Source organism: Amia ocellicauda, chromosome 12 (genome assembly GCF_036373705.1).
Source record: "Amia ocellicauda isolate fAmiCal2 chromosome 12, fAmiCal2.hap1, whole genome shotgun sequence".
NCBI classification, from domain to species: Eukaryota; Metazoa; Chordata; class Actinopteri; order Amiiformes; family Amiidae; genus Amia; species Amia ocellicauda.
This window is the reverse complement of record NC_089861.1, coordinates 12,137,864-12,156,716: the sequence shown is the minus strand read 5'-3', so window position 1 is coordinate 12,156,716 and position 18,853 is coordinate 12,137,864. Positions and strand designations below refer to the sequence as shown.

Here is an 18,853-nt window from a genome sequence, read left to right as displayed (position 1 = left end):
AAGCTTCCACACGCTATACTCAACAGATGTAATGGGCCTGTGAGCAGACAGACCCTTTCTATACTTTGCTAAGCTTGATGTCCAACTTTCAGGACTCATGTTCAAGGTGGTTCCAGTCGCTCCCGTAAAAATCAGGCTGTGAATTGTCTGTGATCACATTTGTATTATTTCCTTTACATCTTTTTTTTTTTTTTTTTTTTTACTATCAGTACATTGTCTTCATGACAACGATACACACAATCACAGCATGAGTTTAATCAGGGGGACAATGTGGTTCACAATATTCATTTTAAAACCCACCAACATCTTATTAAAATCAACCAAATAAACAAATTGCATGGGTGAAACAAATGCTAATATTTATTTGTTTTTAATTGCATTACATCACATCAGTGGAAACTTGCATAAACAGCTAAACAACACAAAAATAAACCGAAAAAGGAACAATATCAATAGCTTTTATTAAATGGATTACTTGGAATAATAAATACAATAAGATTAAAAAAGCATCAGTCACAGGAAAACCAGTTTAACTGAAGTTACAGCAGGTTTGTGCAAAAACAATTGGATTTATTTTATCTTGTCAAATTGATCAACTCCACCAAACAAAACAAAACCACAAAAGAAAAAAAACACCATTAAAAAATAGTTTGGCACTTTTCAAGTCACAAGTATAATTTCCTGAAGTCCTTGTCAATGTTTTCAATTTGAAAATGTGTTTCAAATTGTCTGATCATATTCTGAAGGTAGCTTTGAGGTAAGTACTATTTGTATTTAGCCTTACATTGGGAAGTCCTTTGCAGCTTTTGGAACTCACCAAATTTGAACATCTTTTCACTTCTGACTTAAAAAACAAACAAAAAGACATCCTGTTTAGGCAACGCAACAAGTTGACAATCAGGATGGAAGTATTTGTGCAAATTATTTTAGATTGTTCTTCCTGCTTAGGCAGGCTTGTTCCCAAAATATCTTGTTGAGAGAAAAAAAATGCAGTCACATTATGATATACTGGTAACACTATTTGTAATACAAAGTGGTAAAAGATGAACGATACAATAGAGACTAAAATGGAGTGATCCTCAGCTTGTATGTTTCACAGTATAAACTTAGAAGTACCTCTTATAGAGCTGACAGGGGGTTCCTCTATAAAAGCGTAACTATGTCCTCCTGAATTAGCAGCCACCGAAGGTTTCAAAACACTTCTGGCTTTGGAGGTGACTGTCCAAAGTACTGACGAGGGAAAACAGCTCACAAGCCAGGGGGAATAGTGCTAACATCTGCCACCGGCACAGACTTTAAAGGGATCTGAAATCAATCTATGCAAGTTTCCATCTGGAGTAAAAACAGCATTAACTGGAACTGGAAGGGGGTGAACACTATACATCGAGGCACAACACAAGTTCCAGGACTGACAACAATGCTGTGGACAAATGTGCCTTAATGTGGTTCCTAAAGGAGATCAGATCTACCATTTTAATGGCAGAGATGGTGGGGCAGATGCAAAGGAGGTGTAAAGTAATCACATAAAAACCTGAGATAACAAAACACTGCTTGCCACAGATCTCTTTATTTTCTTTGGCTGGATCAGAAGGATCGTGTGGAAATAAATGCATCAAGCAAGTTTTGGGAAAGTTCTTCAAATTAAACACCTTTCAAATCCACCTATGTAAAAGCAAAGACAGCACCTACTCCCCTCAATCAGAACCATACTGCAGAAAACAGGAGGTTGAGTTGTGGCTTTCCAGGTTCAATACCGAGTTTCACACCTATTGTTAAACTATTGTGCCAATGTTACACGCACAGACTGAATGGATGTCTTAGACTGTATAAAGGCCTTGCTGGGAACAAGCCACCTTGTTTGAAAATTCACCTTGACAAATTCTTTCGATTAGAAAAACTTTAGAAATATATATAGATTTTTTTTTTTCTTTTTCAATTTCAAACTTTAAAAAGTGCATACATTCCTAATTTTGGCCCTTCGCAATTGAGTCAACCGTTCTAAAGAAATCAATAAATAAAACAAAGAATAAAAACCGTACAAATAAAATCAAATAAAAAAATGCCTCAGACGTGAGCAATTTCTCTTAGCTTGTCAATCGTGCATTTAAAGAACATAAAACACCCTTTCTAGAGCGTTTTTTTAGTTTTTAGTCCTATAACTTCAGCGAAGAGACTGACAGCCTCCAAATAACAAGAACACAACTGCGCTTAGTTAAGATTAAATTATCACAGAAAATAAAGAAGGCAGAATAGATCCGACCGAGGAACCTGCTGGGGTTCCTGTGTAGTCAATCAGGAACCGCGCAGCTCCAATCACAGGCAGCCCGTTGCTTTCCTACTTCAGGGGTCCAAAATGAGTTCATTATCAGCTTTCAAATTCCCCTTTTTATCCCAAAGCTTTTCAAAACCTTCCTTTTCACTTAGCTACAGTAAGACCTCAGGATGCTTTCCAGGAGACTTAAAAGTGGCCCAATAACAGCGTCATCTTTTTGTAGCAATTTCTGAAATAGATTTGGTCCTCAAGCGGTTTATATTCTGCGCTGCTTTACCTCAAGTTGATCATAGCACTTGTTTAAGAATAAAAATCAATATTCCTTTCACCAACACTGTTTGAAGACAGCCCTTTTCACCTGCTTGGAAGGCAGCAAAAACCCGACCTAGAGCTTCTTCGCTTTGCCATTACCAAGGCACTGCTGGAGTGAAAACTAAGACATTTCTCATGTTCTTGTTTATTTCATTCTCTTTCCTTCTTTTTTTAACTTGATTTTTAGTTTCATATTTGTTTTAGAAAAAGACAGGAAACCCATTTTTTTCAATTCACAGTATTACAAAAATATTATATAATGTAGAGGTAATTCAAATTTCACCAGATATGTTAAAAATGGTTTTTCATCTTGGTAGTACCAGTTTGGTGAAAGGCAATTTAAAGTCAATTAACTGACCTTATAAAGACATCGTTACACATGCAATTTGTATGTGCTATTACTGTTAATTTGAGATAAATATATATATAAATATAAATATATTGTGTAATATACCCTTCAGACCCTTTGAGGACTGCATAAAGAAGAATTTGCATCAGTAACAAATTGTTCTCCAGTGGTCTTTATTTCACTCTAGTAAAATCTTTAAAACAAACTACTTAAAGAAGTCTCTTAAAAAGTCTTTGAATTCACATTACCAATATGAGGTTGGTCTGCCCCACACTTTTTGCTCTGGAATTGCAGTTTTCAGGACAAATTCTTTTAACATATCCAGTCTGCCAGGAATGTTTGCTGTGGGCTTTTTTGAGCACAAAAAACAGCTGTAGACAGAAATACAAAACAATAAATAAACTAAAGGAAAGGGCAATGTTTTTTAGTTTTTTTCACTTATGTATAAAATGAAATATGTCCCCCATCATATAACATATCTACAATTAAAACTCAATATAAGCCTGGAGGTTATATAAGTCTTCGTTAATCACAGGGGTTCACCCCGAGCATATAGATTCCAAGCTAAAGTGCCGGGGGATTAAACCAGAATAACTAATACTGGTTTTAACAGCTGTGTGGGACACAAAGTGGAAAGACTTTGCCCTTCTATGCTGTGTAAGACAGCAGATTTGGAAATCAGACCTCAAGTTCAGTGCACACAAAAAAAGAAAAACATAACAAATCTTTGTTTCTTTTAGCTCACAGAAGCAGTCCTTAAAGAGTACTCTGAAGGTAGATATACAGAAAAGCTTGACGCTTATTGAGTAAATTGCACTTCATTACTAATAGGCTAATAGGAGCATGGAGTCACCCCTAGTAATTCACCCTAAAAAGGATCCTAAAGGAGGGGGACAGGAAGGATCCTCTCCTGCAGACTTCTTTTCTTGGGTATTTTACTGGACTGTGACCGGCGGCTGCCCAAAACGGAGGCAGACGTGATTGCTTAGTTTGATTTTCCTTGTCTTCCCTTGTGTCAAAGACAACAGTGGCACAACTACCGCTGTAAAAGCATATGGCTTGGTCAGATACTTACACCAAAATCTTTCACAGATAGGAAGGGGGGCCAGCAGTGTTTTCAAGTGCGGCAGCATCTTTGGTCACAAACTGACATGTACTCTTTATTTGTGTCCTCCTGTTGCAGGTCTCCCAGGATTGGAGGCTGCAACAGATCGCCCTGGACAGAATTAGCTTCAAGGTCAAATCTTTATCATACCCACATGAGCTGTCTGTAAAACAATATGCTCCCCTGTCAAAGTGAGGGACAGAAAATCCTTTCGAATTCTGAATGCAAAGTCCACGCAATTCGCATCTGTACTTTAAAAGGCTTTGTAGGCAAATCAAGTACTCATGCACCCGATCCATAGCTCATAAGAGGACATGGTCTATTATAGCAATCTGAATCCGATACAGGTAATAGACTGCACGTGTCACTTATGTTTCACTACCTTTGAAACTGCCTGGGTATTTTAATTGGCAATGCTGACTTGGCACTTTGAGATATTTGGCTTGGGTAGCCCATGAGCCTTCTGAGAAAGTATTATACCAAGGGTACCCAGTAGCTTTGCAATTCAATATACTTTGCAGGAGACCTTTTCCTGCTGTAATTGAGATTAACCCCCGGGACTTAAAGTGGGCTACTGACTTTGGTACATTAACTGAAGCATGGTTTTCTTGGTTTAAACAAGGCCTTGAACTCTATATGGTCAAAGCCTTCTTTTGCTGCCAATTATTTTCACAATACTTCTGTATTGAAGGCTCTAGCAGGACAGTTCTGCATTGTGTGTCAATACATTATCTCTGGCTATGGTGCTAAATTGACAGGACATCAACTTTTGAATCAGACAAAACAGAGTCAAGGACATTGATGGAGCTTTCCAGCAATCCTTTGTTTAAGCCAAGTGAGTCTCGGCGAATTGCTGCAAGCACTACACCTTAGGTGCAAACATTTAAATACCAAATGTGTTAAAACTTTTAAACAAATTACTCTAGGGCTGACAGAAAAGATTTGACCTCATAATAGACGATCACTTAGGGCAATTGTTTTTTTTTTTTCAATCTCTTCTATATGTTCAGCTGGTATTTAAACACTGATAACCCCCTTCTGGAACAACGACTAGCTTAGTTAGTCATACAGGTGCTCATTTCAGTATACAAACACAAGTCATGCATAGCACAGGTAAATGTATCAGCTTTACTATAGTGCTGCTGCTTTTTCTACTGCTGCTGAGCTTCACTTCACAACACGGTTTTCAGGCGTTCCTGAAGAACACCACAATCAGTGCCCTCAGCCTCACCCCCCACCCCCAACCCCAACTGGACTTTAAAACAACGTTATTCCATAAGAATGGAAGGAGTGTATGTTCACTAAGATTTCTGCATCAGTGCAAAGGGGGGATGACAAAAACAAATCTGACAGTACGTGAGCACATAGGTATGATTCCAAGGCTCAATTGTTAAATTATATTCTCCCCAATAACAAAAAGTGTTATGTATTTTGCATTGCCATGGGTTTAGTAGCAACTTGTTTTGTGTTCGGTGTAGATCAAAACAATCTACCAAACATACAAGTTTGGGAATCTGCATCATGTCATTTTGTCATATGCATGAAACTAAACACCATATTGCCATTGCCTTGGCCCGGATACTCCCACCCCAAAGACCTGATCTGATCCTTTTTCTTCTTGCACTAGGGTTTTCCAAGTGTCCAATTTTTGTAAATAGAACTGTACTGGAGTTAAATGGAATCGCGCCATTAAAATAGAAATGCAAACATGGCTTGCTTAATAGCATCAGCATTGACTAATGCCCAGTGGTTTCAGTTTTATCACCCTGCATAATTTAAAATCCAATCCAGTCAGATGATAAAACATCACCCATAGTGTATTAAGCTTGCATCACCACGCTGCAGTTTGTGTAACAGCTGTGCCTGTCTCCCTTACCGCATCGCTTGGGGAAACAAGGCAGCTGGATACGGTATCGAGTAACTGTTCAGAGCTGTTTCTTCAGAAAACCCATCTGAGATTTGCGAATCAACCCTGGGGTGTTAAGTGTTACAAGCCTAAAATAGACTTTTAAATGGACTATTATTTACATATCACAGACACCTATTAACCAGTGCTGCAGCTAACCCAATAAATAAGCCAGCAGAGTCAAATTACAGACCTCCAAACTTATTTACATTATTTACACAAAATAAAAGTATATCTGGACACATTGCAACTCAAGGTTTTCTCTCTTTGGACGTTAAAGTCGTCAAATATCAGGTCAGGACTTCTGAGGCGGGAGGGAACTGAACCCATGTTCCTATGCATTCTAAGGGATACATGACATCAATATCCCAGTTCAACCAATTCTGTGGCATGGCAATGTAGCCCCCCATCCTCCACCAACCCACCCACCCATCCCCCCCCTTAGAGTCAGCGCTCTCTCTCTGCTGTGGCTGTGTGAGAGGACATGACCTACGCGATGTGGGTATCCTGGACGGAGCCCCTATGGGTCAAACAGGTCTGTGTGTCTCTGCTGCTCCAGCTCTTGATTAAAGCGCTCCACCTCTGTGTTGGCTTCGTTCACATACTCGTCAATGAACTGCTCCATCACTGCAAAGGGAACAATGTAAGGAAAACAAAACGGTCCCAGGGTTCCCAGAAACTATTAAGATTGTTTATTTTTATTCAGAAACGATTGTGTTTATTTACTCATTTGTTTGTTTATGGATGTGTCTGTATGTATTTATGTAATCAACATTACAGGTCATTAAAAGATGATTAGAGGATTACACTCTTCTTGCCATGCAGTTTTTGATGGTCCGTGGCTATGATTCAGGACTCGCAGAAAAAGTGGGAATGAAAACTTACACCAATGCAATTGTTATTTGACTACTGATGTTTTTAGAAGTTAATGTGAAACAAATTCAGACAACATTTGAACATATTTCTCTTAATGTGGCCAAGTGCATAGTGAGCTGTCGTGTCCACCTAATTCTACAAGTGTTTGTGGTTTTGTAAAAACCTACAGCTGCTGTCAGAATGCCAGCACGAGACCAACTGCCATGGCAATAGTTTCACGGTGGAGACTCCTTTATATTTCTCTTGATTTCATTGATTTCCTCTTAGACAGTCAGAGACACTTACTTTTACATTATAAAACACAGACATGCTCGGTTATGTTTTTATCTATTCATCTTTTGTTGCTCTTATTTTATATCATGTTGAATTTCACAACCCAAGACAATCTGTCAGCTCTGTCATAAGAAGAGGATCATTTCACGTGCATACTGAATTTGATTGGCCGCTTGCCAAAAAGTGATCAACACTCATAGAAATACCAGTAAACACCACCGCCAGGGTGTTAACAGGGCGTTGTACAAATACCATCGACATATATAACCACCTTAGTGCAAAACAAACTGTCTAGCAAACAATAATTGCCTGAGAATTCATTTCAGGGTAGTGCAATGAAATTCAATTTTTCATAATATTCTCAGAAACCATTATCAACTATATAACCCTTGTCTGACTTTGTGAGTGGCCTGAACTTGTTACCTATCTGTCTTTACAATAATAATCTATACAATCTATGCGAGGAAAGCTTCTTTGGAAATAGCTAGGACCTGAAAGGATACATGGGTGGAAGTTCATTTTCTCGCCAAAATAGTTCACAAACTGGGTCCCATTGTAGTAGTATCCAGCTGGAAGGGGATCCAAATGGCGCTTCACCTAAGAAGAACAATAGGTATAAGAAACTGAAAAAGCTAAACAAAAAGCAACTTCTGCAATTAGTTGTTTTTTTTAATTGTATGTGGTGGCATACTTCTAAATACCAGCATGTTAAGCTCTTATGATCATGACTTGCTATGAATTTGTCACTTTTGTCCACTCTTATCAATAATTTTGGAATGGATGATGTATTTTATTAAGAGTCTTAACATCTTTAGTATGTTGCTCATGATTTAAAATAGAGGGTTGGGTGGGTTCTTTTTAAAGTTGTGAATCTTTGTAATATTTCAAGTTCTAATCCCAGGTATGGCGTGTAAGGACTACTCACGTGAATAGTCTTGATCTCCTGGAGGGTCAAGGTTTCATGTCTCTTCCTTGTCATCTTCACAGGTTTCTGTGTGGGAACACTGGCATTAGCAGAGTCTCTTCAGAGGGCAATGAAGGGCTGATCACCCTTACTTTAGTTTGGACTTTATATAAAACATAGATGGATTGAAACAAAAACTGAACACTTCTGAATAAATTCCAGAATCACTTAAACAATTCCAAACAAAACACATAATGGATATGTAATCATTATATACACTTATTAGTTACATTACCTTAATATAGAAATCCCTGCTGACCCAGTATAGTATATGAGCACATAAAAAAGAAGCCTGGTTTCAGTAGGTTATAAAGGGTTGCTGGGGCAGGTAAAATGAGACACAGAGAGGATTTGCCCGAAAGGAAGAAGGCGGTTACCTGCTTGGCACCCTGCCGGAGCCAGTCCTTCAGATTCTCCTCGCCCAGGCCACAGCCGTCGAACACCAGGAAGCAGTCTGGGCCGTCTTGATGTAGCTCCATGCCCTGTGGTGGGGGTGTGGGTCCTTCCTGCGCTGGGAGGAGACTCAGGCTGTTCGTCAGGGTGTTGAAGCTCACCTCCACTAGCTTCTCAGAGTCTGAGAAAGAAATCAGACATGGCCGAGTTCAAAAGCTTGAGCTGGAGGGGGAAATTAATTACATAAGAAATGCTGATGTGCATTTTCTAAGCTGAAGTCTAAATAAAGGCACTTTGGAAAAGCGGCTAACAAATGTTCTGACTTTGATAAGATCGTAAGTGATGAAGTTTACATGACGCTAATCCTTTTGTAACTAAAGTTAAAAGTTGATTAAGTTTCCTTCCAAATAATTAAGGCAGGGCTGTGTATTTTGGATTTCAATATGACATTATATATATATATATATATATATATATATATATATATATATATATATCTATTCTTAAAAATAATGACCACCTATGCCATTCATAAAAATATTAAATTTGCATTTGAATCGTTTGGCCAGGTATAGTATTTCAGTTAAAAGTACAGATAAATGGACAGTGTCTAACACCTAATACAAACCACTCTCTTCTTCGTGCCTAGCCCTTAACTTTTATATTATTGCAATTTCAACGTTTTATATTGAAAATCAGTGCAGACGGAAGTAATGTTTTTCTTAAATGGTTAAGTCTCTTCCTTCTAGATCTTTCCACTGCCACAATATTTAGGACAGGGCCTACTCAATTTGGAGAAATCAGCAATTTCTGATTCCCACTGTACTATCTTCAAGCAGAAATTCAAACCAAAAATAAAAACATGCCTAAGCAAGTGGAAACCACCACCCCCGACAAAACAAACACTCTGGTGGATCATAAACACTTTGGAAAACAGTCCAATTAATGGTCTTACAACATACTACAGTTGACATGCCATGAATGCATTCTTTCTTCTATAAATATCAGAAGCTTTATGAGTATTAAAAGATGCATTCAACATGTACTAAGCATAGAGCACATTATTTGAGATCTGCAAAACATGTAAGAGGTTAACGAGGTGTACTTGCTTCCCCAATTCAAGCTTAAGTTATAGTCTTACCAGTCGACATATGAGAAAAGGATAATTTTTACCAGAAAATCTGACTCTGCCCCAGATATTGTATATGTTTCCTGTGAAAGGATTTGGTCGCAAGGATGATTTTAATGCTGTGAAACAGACACAAAAAAATAATTAGTAGCTATAGCTGTAGAACATAATTTTGCATTCTGCGTTTTAGATTTAAAAAGGCACATGATAAAAAAAAACCATTATCTTTATCCATAAATTCCTTTATAATAATATATATGATTTTCCTTACTGTATTACTCACTAAATTACATAGTAATATAATACATATATTGAAAGAAAATCTACCTTTGGCATTTAGACGTTAATGGTTAGCCTGATCTAGTGAGGTTTACCCAAATCAGCATTTAAAATAGTCGCTCTCTGCTCATAAATGACTGTACTAACATTTATTGTAACCCGTCACTACTACAGAAAAGCTCCTGTACTAGTGACAGGGGTGGGGAGTTATCTGTGTGTGCAGAAGCGCTTGCATCTCATTGCTTCCTTTCCTATTTGACATTTCAAAACCCTATTGTGCATTGCAGCAAGATTTAACAGATCAAATATAATGACAAGTCTGGGCATTACAAATGGTACTAGGTGTGCCTGTTTTTAAAGGCTCAATGCTTAAAAGATTCCTTCAACGATCAGAGAGCCAAGATCGCTCTAAACTATTGAAGATACTTTAGGTATTCTCACAATGACAGACATATCAGTAGCATTGATCCTGAAATGATCTGACTTGCTAGGTTTCTTAACAGGTGTTAAAAAAGATTTTTAAAAAGCTGTGTGTGCATTTTAAACATATGCAGAATGTCCCCATGTTCACACAACAGCCTGAGTCCTGCTTCACTGCTGTACCCAACTGTCTGTATGCGAATTCCCCACAGTCCTCTGCATACCACAATACACTCTCCCCTGCACTATGATCACATGTTGTTACATACTGGTCAGCTCATGATCTCTCTCCCCTTGAAAAAGCCTACTCTACTGTCTAGTGTATATAAAACTTTAGTTTCACAAGGAAGGAATACAGTAAAATCATAAAAGTGCTATTGTTCGTTTGGTTAATATGGTATCTAATTAATCAATGTCACCTTTGCATCTAGTCATAAAGCGTGGCTTCTCAAGAGGTCGGTTAAAGCGAATACAGATCTGCTCCATGCATGGAAAGAGGGGTCCAGACTTAAATTTCCCTTCAGTCCTAAAGCAAAGTGAAACACACAAACAATTAAGTTCTCTTTTAGGACACCCCTTGTTTCTGTTTTTTTAATACAAACAAACTACAAAATAGTGTAGGCAGTATTGACATATATGTTGGGATATTACATGTGAAAGTGCAATCTGTTACTCATGTTCTGTTTTCAAAAAGCCCTGAATTTAGGCAATGTAAATGTTTAATCTGAATTAGCCCACAAAGGGTTAGAGTCATAAGGCCAATGCAGGCTGATGGGAAATGAAGGAACGTGATGGGAGCTCTCTTCTTTCTTTACCTTTCTCGTGTTGATATGTACATAGCAACCTCAATAAGGACAGCCTGTTACTGGGCTCTTAAAGTGTCAGCTTATGTTATACAAAGTACTCAGCTGGGATCTCAGGGCTATCAAACACTTCATTAAAATCTCAACATAGCCAGATCAGAGTCAGCAAAATCCACAAAGAGAACGCCAGGGATGTTAAGGCAAGTCAGTTACACTGCCAGTATCTTTCATCATCGACTCCTCAGTGATCACTATGTTTAAGATGGAAAGGCGGCGACATTCCCTACTTCAGAAAAATAAGGAGGCTCCGCCAGCTCATGCTTGTCTGTAAGTGTGTCGGGCACAATCAGTAAGTGGAATAAGTCAAATACAAGCTTAACTTACCAACCAGGGTACAAGAGATACCTGGCTCTCACCATCTGAGGCTCTGAAAACCTGCTCTCAGACAAAATCAGCTCCACATCTTCATTCCTTAAAAAAACATCACGATAGGTCAAAATGAAGTCTGACAGAAATAAACATTTGACCTCCCGTACATGATTTGCCCCTCGATAGAAGGAATTAAAAAGCTAACCGCATTGATTGCTAATATAAGGTTAATTTACACTATTCTGCTCACTTCTTGTCTTTAGAAATGCATCGGGGGCCTGGACTTGCTAAACGCATCTGCTTGGCAGTCAGGCTTTTGCACAGGGCAGAGATTATTGACATTGCCTCTCTGTATCAGGAAAGCCCAAGAGGACTGTCTCAGTCCCCGGCTGGGAGTGCTCACCTGGTGACAGAACCTTTCTCAGCCAGGATGAAGGCCGCACTGGGGTTTGCAGCCCGGACCACCTGCTGGATCTGCTGCAGAAGAGGGTGTTTCTGCTCTGCAGTCAGGCCTGTGAGCACCACACTGCTCACCACTCCTACAGTGAACATTTAAAAGGGGATTTTCTTTATAAATTGCAACAACAAACAGCATCATTCCTGTAGGTCTTCTGTACAAATCATTATTGTAGATGCATTGTGAATTAGAGGGAGAAAAAACCCCAACTTTAATTAGAATATTTTCATTCAGATTAGACCACATTAATGAAGATTAACATTCTGTTGGGGACACTCAAACATTTAATTTTAGGGATGGTTGGTAATCTTGAGTAGTTAAGGAGTCTACAAATACATATAATTTAAAAAAACAGGATGTTAGACAGAGGATGTTAGACAGAGTTCTGGCTTTTGCTAGTGCCTGGCCATTAAAATAGATTTAACTACACTAACAGTGGGTACTCTCCTGTTACATAGATATTAGCCAAGCGACTACATGAACTAAGACCACAAATGGTCTGCCATGCTGACATTAGGTCTCATCACATGTCTACAAATCTGTCTAGTTACTGTCTCATTACAAGCACACATACCTTGTGGAAATTGTTCCAGCAGCTTTGGAAAAAGGAACCTAAATTGAGAAAACAAACAGGAACATGATTTAAAAAGTCGCTGAAAACTTCAGAAAATAGGGATACAGATCATTTGTGTGTGATTGTATATTTATCTCTATTAATGTTTGCAGAGATGGTGATTTGGTTTTATTATGAAAAACACACTAAATATCAGATGTACAACAGGAGCATGTTCCTATGATCAAGATGTGGGAATGTCTGGAAGATTTTGACATTACTGTTAGTTTTGATGAATCGAGCCTCATCTTTCAAGCATACTTGATCAGACAGTTTGCAAAGTTCATACAATGAGCTCCACAAATACTTGTTGATGTAGGCGGCACAAATACAATCAGGCAAATTAATAATCAATATGCAGGCAGTTAAAATGGAACTTGGTTGGGTCAGGTACACACTAATATTAATATCCAGGTTTCAGGCTACCACTGATGGGCTCTCATTACTACAATTGAGTTTATAGTTATCACTGTACTTAGTATACACCTGTTTTCTAAATTATGATAAGAGATGACTTTGTAGGTTAAGGTTTTAATCAAATTTGCAGTTCACTTCTTTAGCTGGATTTCAGGGCGTGAGTATTAATGTTTTAATTCACAGTATTAATAAAGATGTCTTTCCCTGCCACAGATAATACAGGATATCACAGACACCAAAAGACAAGCTGAAAGGTCAGCAAGGTATAAATAGCATCACCGTTTCCCCTCCAGTATAAGGACAGCACATACTTTGCCAACTTGCATAAATATAAAGGCAATTAATGCAGTACAGTATCAGTAACCCTCACTCTAGTGTGAGCTGATCGGAGTTACTTCCAAAGGGCAGCTTCCAATGCTTTCTTCAGGTTGCAGATAAACCACCTCATCTCTGCAACTAAGCCTCCAATAGGATATCTAAATCTGAAACAGTCTGGCTTGCCAGGGGGTATTATAATTAATATTAGAACAGGCTGGCTTAACCCTTAAATCTACCTAGGTGGGGAAATCCCTCTCTGGTCTCTGAAGCAGTGATTAGAATCATAAATTATTGGTACCCATGCAGCCAAATAATGATAACCAGACTTCCACTGCAATACTGAATTGCATTACAGGCTAACCAGTCATAGGTACAGAATGCATTATAAAGTACTATGCATTGTAAATATAAAACTTTAGGTTGAACAAGGCAGAAAGAAAATATATCATTAAGAGAAGCTGAAAATGACTGGTTGGTAGCAGTCAGAGAGGAGCAGTTATGGGAACACACTCGGTTATAATAACTGTCACAGGTTAAGAAAAAGTAAGAGAGGGAAGTACAGCTTAAATGTATGTATACAGTCCTTATAACTCAAATATATATTTTGTAATATCAATGTACATAAAGGTTGGTATGTTTGAATCCATGATGCAAGCGTCACTGAAGCGTATCGAAACTCCTGTGCACTCAGAAAGGAATGGGTCACTAAGTCATGATGAAAGGTGGGGCAAATCTCTTCCAATTGAAAGGCGTAAAACTCCTTCTAATTTCAAAGGGTTGTAATCAGTTTGGAGGAGCCAGTTGAAAGGCTGATTAATAGTGCCAAAAGAGGGCCACGAGACCTGGGAAAGCATGGCAGAATGGAAAGGGATGAGCAGGGAGCTGCTAACAAGAAAAACTCAGAGCAGACTATTGACCTGCTTCATCTATTTTAATTTACCTTCTTTCAATGTACATGTATATTTTAATGCCCAAATGCAAACGTGACAATACAATCAGTGTATTCTATTTACTTGGACTGCGCCCTCCATGATGCAAACATTCAAAAAATGTTTTGAACTGCAAAATAAATTCATAATTTCACAAATGAGTTTTCTTGCACCTTATTTTGTTTTTTTAAATGCTTGTGCAATGCTCTGCTATAGACAGAAGACTGATGAATCTACCCTACTTGTAACACAAACTAAGGCGAATAAAAGCTGAAAAGCATATTTAAATTATGTAAATGAAGGACAAAGTAAAATAAAAACATGAACTGAAAACTCAACAATAACAGGAGGGAAAACAAAACAAAAATAGAAAGAATGATAAGATGAAGAAGAATATTGTCTGAAACAAAGATATGGAAGAACATTAACTGTTCCCATTGTGTTATCCTCTAGATGTTTACAAAATAGAGAACAGAGAGGAATTTGTAGACATTCAATGTCAACAGCCCAGTTCTAATAGCTACTATCCCCACCCCCTCCTCACAGCCTAAGAGATACTCATGCTGTGTGTTCATACACATTTGTGCAAAGCAGTATTTTACAAAATGTGTTACAATATTTGAAACAGCTGCAATCATGAAAATCTTAAGTGGTGTGAGGAGAATGGTATTTAGATTCATGAACACCTGACAATAACCAATGCCCAGCCATTCAGGTAAGAGACTAACAGTGTGATTTTCAAAACAAGAAGCTGGTAAAGCAGTTTCTAAGACCTAATTTGGGGCATTTATTAAGCACCATATGATAAAATGCATCCACTTTAAATTTATAGGACACACCGTAAAACTGTAAAAGTAAATTTTACGACCAAAGAAAATATCTTACACTTTTTGAAATACATACTGTTAACGTAAGATTTGGGGGAATGGTGCATTCTGCGATACATCAAGAGATGGAACTGTCAAAATAAGGTAAGAGCTTTGTGTGGTATACAACCGACTCCTAAGGATGGTGAAAGCAGAAGTACCTGTGCGCCATGTAGGAGCTGAGGGGGTCCACGCAGGCAGTGACTGCCCCCATGGTGAAGGCTGCCTGGACGCTGGGGTCGGGGTGATCCTGCACGGCCTGCACAACATCAATGGCATCTGTGTATCTGTGGCAGTGACAATGTGAGAGGGGACAGCTTGTTACGAGCAGACAGCCAGCAGGCCCGATGACAGCACCGAGGGTTCTCAGAAATATACAACTAGACGCTTCCCAGCAGGGGCCCAACTGGGACCTCAAGACTAAAAGCACATATAACAGACAGACCTATGCACAATACTTGAGGCTTTATACATTAAAATACACACTATTTTCATAGGTGTTTGTCTTCGATTAACACAGAACGTGAATTATTAAATAGTTTTAACACCCTACTGCCTACAAAAGTTTATTTGAATTAAGTCTTGAAACATGGTAAAGACAACATGGATTCCTGGAAGTTGTCTTACGGCTCATGTTATAAAGATTGATTTTAAATGTACTTTTGTGGTCACATTGGTCATCTGATAAATAAACAATTTTGTGCAGTAGCCTCATCTTCAGTCACTGAAACTCTTAGATGTAAATCACAACTGTGAATTAGACTCAAGCAAACTTAACTTATAAATGTCTGAGTATAAATAACATTACAAAACAGGAACCAATATATATTATTTTTTTAATCTATAGAACCAAACTTGTTCAGCTTAAGTCATGGCACACTGAACAGTGCAATATTGTTTCACAGACCCTAATTAAAACAAATCTAATATAATTTATTCATAAATGTGTTAAGTTTATGTTTGTTATCCTGCTACTGCTGTAATGCAGTAACAGAAGAATGTAAACTTCAAAGAGTAAAATGGGCTACTGATTGTAACAGTACAGTGTGATCTGGTGTCTCGTGACTGGGAGACCGCAGGAGTCAGATGTGTATGTTTATGGAGAACAAACTTAGGAAAGACTCTTCCCATCAGTGTGGGAACAATCAGATAACTACCATAACAGTCACAGTTTACACCAAGTGGCACCTAAGTGAGCGTCAGTAGGCGTTAATGTGAGAGAGGAGCAGCCTTTTCTATCTGTTTAATAGACACTATTGTGAGACAAAGTATTTGCTTGGCATTTGATAGCATCTCAAGAGGCCACAACCTTGACTTGAAAGTATAACATCATTTGGATTTGAACTAATGTTTAGAAAAACCTGGAAACTCAGTCACTGTATTCTAGGGGGTTTGGATTCAAATTTATCTGGATGTTTGTTCAGTCTGGCTTGTATTCAGGTCCGCATGTTGTTGTTGCGCATTATGAAGAAATTGTTATTCTGTATGGTAATTAACTAAATCAGGTTGTGAAAAAAATGATAACGTCTACTACCACAAAGTGTCGAAGCGGAAACTATACAGTAATACAGCAGAGATTTTTTGTCATCTTTCACTTTGATCTTGTATAAAAGGTGTAACGCATTACCAACAATTTACAATAATCTTGATTAGATTATTTGGATAATAATAAAGTTGGTAAAAGATTTACTAATATGAAAAGGTAGTATGCATGTTTATTTATGACTGTAAAAGACTTGCAGCTCTTTTCACTTAAATAGCTGCAACCAACCTCCCCTAAGTTAAAAAAAATTAACAAACTGAATACAAACAGATGGTTTTACTGATGAGTGAATTATTTACCACTTTTGACCAACTGCTACAAAATCTGTTTTATTTTTATTCATTTCTTTGTGCTAATAAATAAATAATATGATGACATCATTTAGAACACGTTAAGGTAGCTGCACTCCATTACATTTAGACATCAAGAGAGAGGAGTGGATTCACTTCCAATGTGATATTTGACTTCTTTGTCAGACTGATGAAAGCACAGTCAATGCCTAGCTGGCTAGTTTGGCAGCAGAGCCGGCCAATGACTCCATTCCAAGATATCAAGGAGTCCACTGAGGCCAGGGGTTGCCAATACTGTCATAAACATGGCATCCTGATTGACCCGCTTGTCAGCATTTGAGATTCTCTTGGGCGGACTGGCACAAAGTACCAGTGATAAATTCAACTTGATGATCAAATAATGAAACAAAAAAAAAAAAGAAAAGGAACAGATTCACAAAATTCAATAAATAAATAAATACATAAATAAATAATGCTACACCTCCCATGATTAAACAAATAAGGACTAATGCACTGTTGACACGACTGGCTCCCAGGGACATAGCTAGAGATGGCATCATTGTTTTACAACCAGCCAAACAAGCTCTGGCTGCCATTAAACACATCCCAATTGGTGTCTGTCCTGGTAAGAAATCCCAGTCATTTGCCTGCCCCCCTCAGCTGTGCACAAATAATGGCCTGCACCCTTGTGTGGCCCTGCCCTTACCCTGGCGTGAGCACCAGCAGCCTGGCCCTCTTGCGTGTGAACACAGAGCTGCGAGCGCTGCGGCCGCGCTGGCTCTCCAGGATGCTGGACAGGTAGCGCTGGAAGTCAGCCGCTTTGAAGGAGGTGCAGCTGTCTGGGGATTGCCGATAAATCACCCACCTGAAACAAAAAAGGCAGAACACTAGGGGTGAACTCAAACCAAATGTATCATAATAAAATAAGAACAACGTGCAGACTTTTAATCACAACAATATTAATACTACCAAAGACTATTAGTATTATTTTTCTTTTAACATATCCAAGAATATGTTTGAGGTTTTGTTAAATTAATACTTATTGAATACACCCCATTACATGTTCTTTCATCAAAATACTGATCAATAACCATTCACTGAAATTGTAATAAAACTCAACAATTACAGGAAGTGTAGTGGTCAGCAACCAAGATGCAGGGAATTTTGCACTTCACTCACCTTCCATACTCCTTGTTCAGACTGACCAGAAAGTTGCAAAGATTGTCCTTGTGACTTCCAGGTAAGCCAGTAATAACGGTTATCACAGTCTACAAAAACATAAAAAATAAGTGAACATCTATGACTAGGATAAGAAAAAAATAAATGTGGTAAAGAAGATATGTATAATTAGATTTCAATTCTATATACAGAAACAGTGCAATTTTGAGAATGACCTTTGCCATAATCGTCTATGCAATCTGATCATATCTTATCAGATGACTGTGGATGGCTTATCTTTTTGAGTTACAGATAACAAAATAAAATAAAAAACATTTTTATAATTACATCTGATGATTATTCATTTAAGAAGAAGCCTCTGCAATTATCAGTTCTGGCCTCTGCACTGAACACACTGAAAAGCAGACCATCTATACTGCAGCCCCTCTCTTTCCTATGACAGCTTCATGTCCAACTTTAAATAAAAATGAAATCAATACGTAAACCTAAACCTGCATTGTTTAATTACACATTTGATTTGTGACTCTCTCTGCTCAGAAGCCATGAAGACATTGATGTTGCATTTATTTTAAGGAAACCAAAGAATCAAAAAGAAAAATACCTTTTCGGTTTGATCATTAAAGTTTGCATGTAATTCGGGCTGGGGAAACAGGGCTTGCAGGTGGGTGCTTTGCACTGGCTCTTGACCCACACTACTGATGGCAAAGTGCTGCAGAAACCTGTAAAACAATGACATTTAGTCTTGTTAACATTGTTTAAGTTTAAGAATATCAATCTTTAGAGCATATATA

The 18,853-nt window shown here is 38.1% G+C and overlaps 1 protein-coding gene across 1 annotated transcript in view; it reads right to left on the bottom strand.

The window, feature by feature from the left end:
- Positions 1 to 338: 338 nt before the first annotated feature.
- dnaaf9 (dynein axonemal assembly factor 9) overlaps positions 339 to 18,853 on the bottom strand; it is a 37,936-nt gene continuing 19,421 nt past the window's right edge. Inside the window, exons 25-37 of the mRNA XM_066718349.1 lie at positions 18,664 to 18,781; positions 18,063 to 18,151; positions 17,590 to 17,748; positions 15,212 to 15,337; positions 12,482 to 12,519; positions 11,854 to 11,989; positions 11,466 to 11,552; positions 10,698 to 10,804; positions 9,624 to 9,698; positions 8,435 to 8,631; positions 8,019 to 8,084; positions 7,597 to 7,690; positions 339 to 6,571 (exon numbers count right to left, since the gene is read on the bottom strand). Of these exons, the coding sequence (XP_066574446.1) occupies positions 6,465 to 6,571; positions 7,597 to 7,690; positions 8,019 to 8,084; positions 8,435 to 8,631; positions 9,624 to 9,698; positions 10,698 to 10,804; positions 11,466 to 11,552; positions 11,854 to 11,989; positions 12,482 to 12,519; positions 15,212 to 15,337; positions 17,590 to 17,748; positions 18,063 to 18,151; positions 18,664 to 18,781 (1,399 nt within the window). The 3' untranslated portion in view covers positions 339 to 6,464. The remainder of the gene's footprint in view (positions 6,572 to 7,596; positions 7,691 to 8,018; positions 8,085 to 8,434; positions 8,632 to 9,623; positions 9,699 to 10,697; positions 10,805 to 11,465; positions 11,553 to 11,853; positions 11,990 to 12,481; positions 12,520 to 15,211; positions 15,338 to 17,589; positions 17,749 to 18,062; positions 18,152 to 18,663; positions 18,782 to 18,853) is intronic.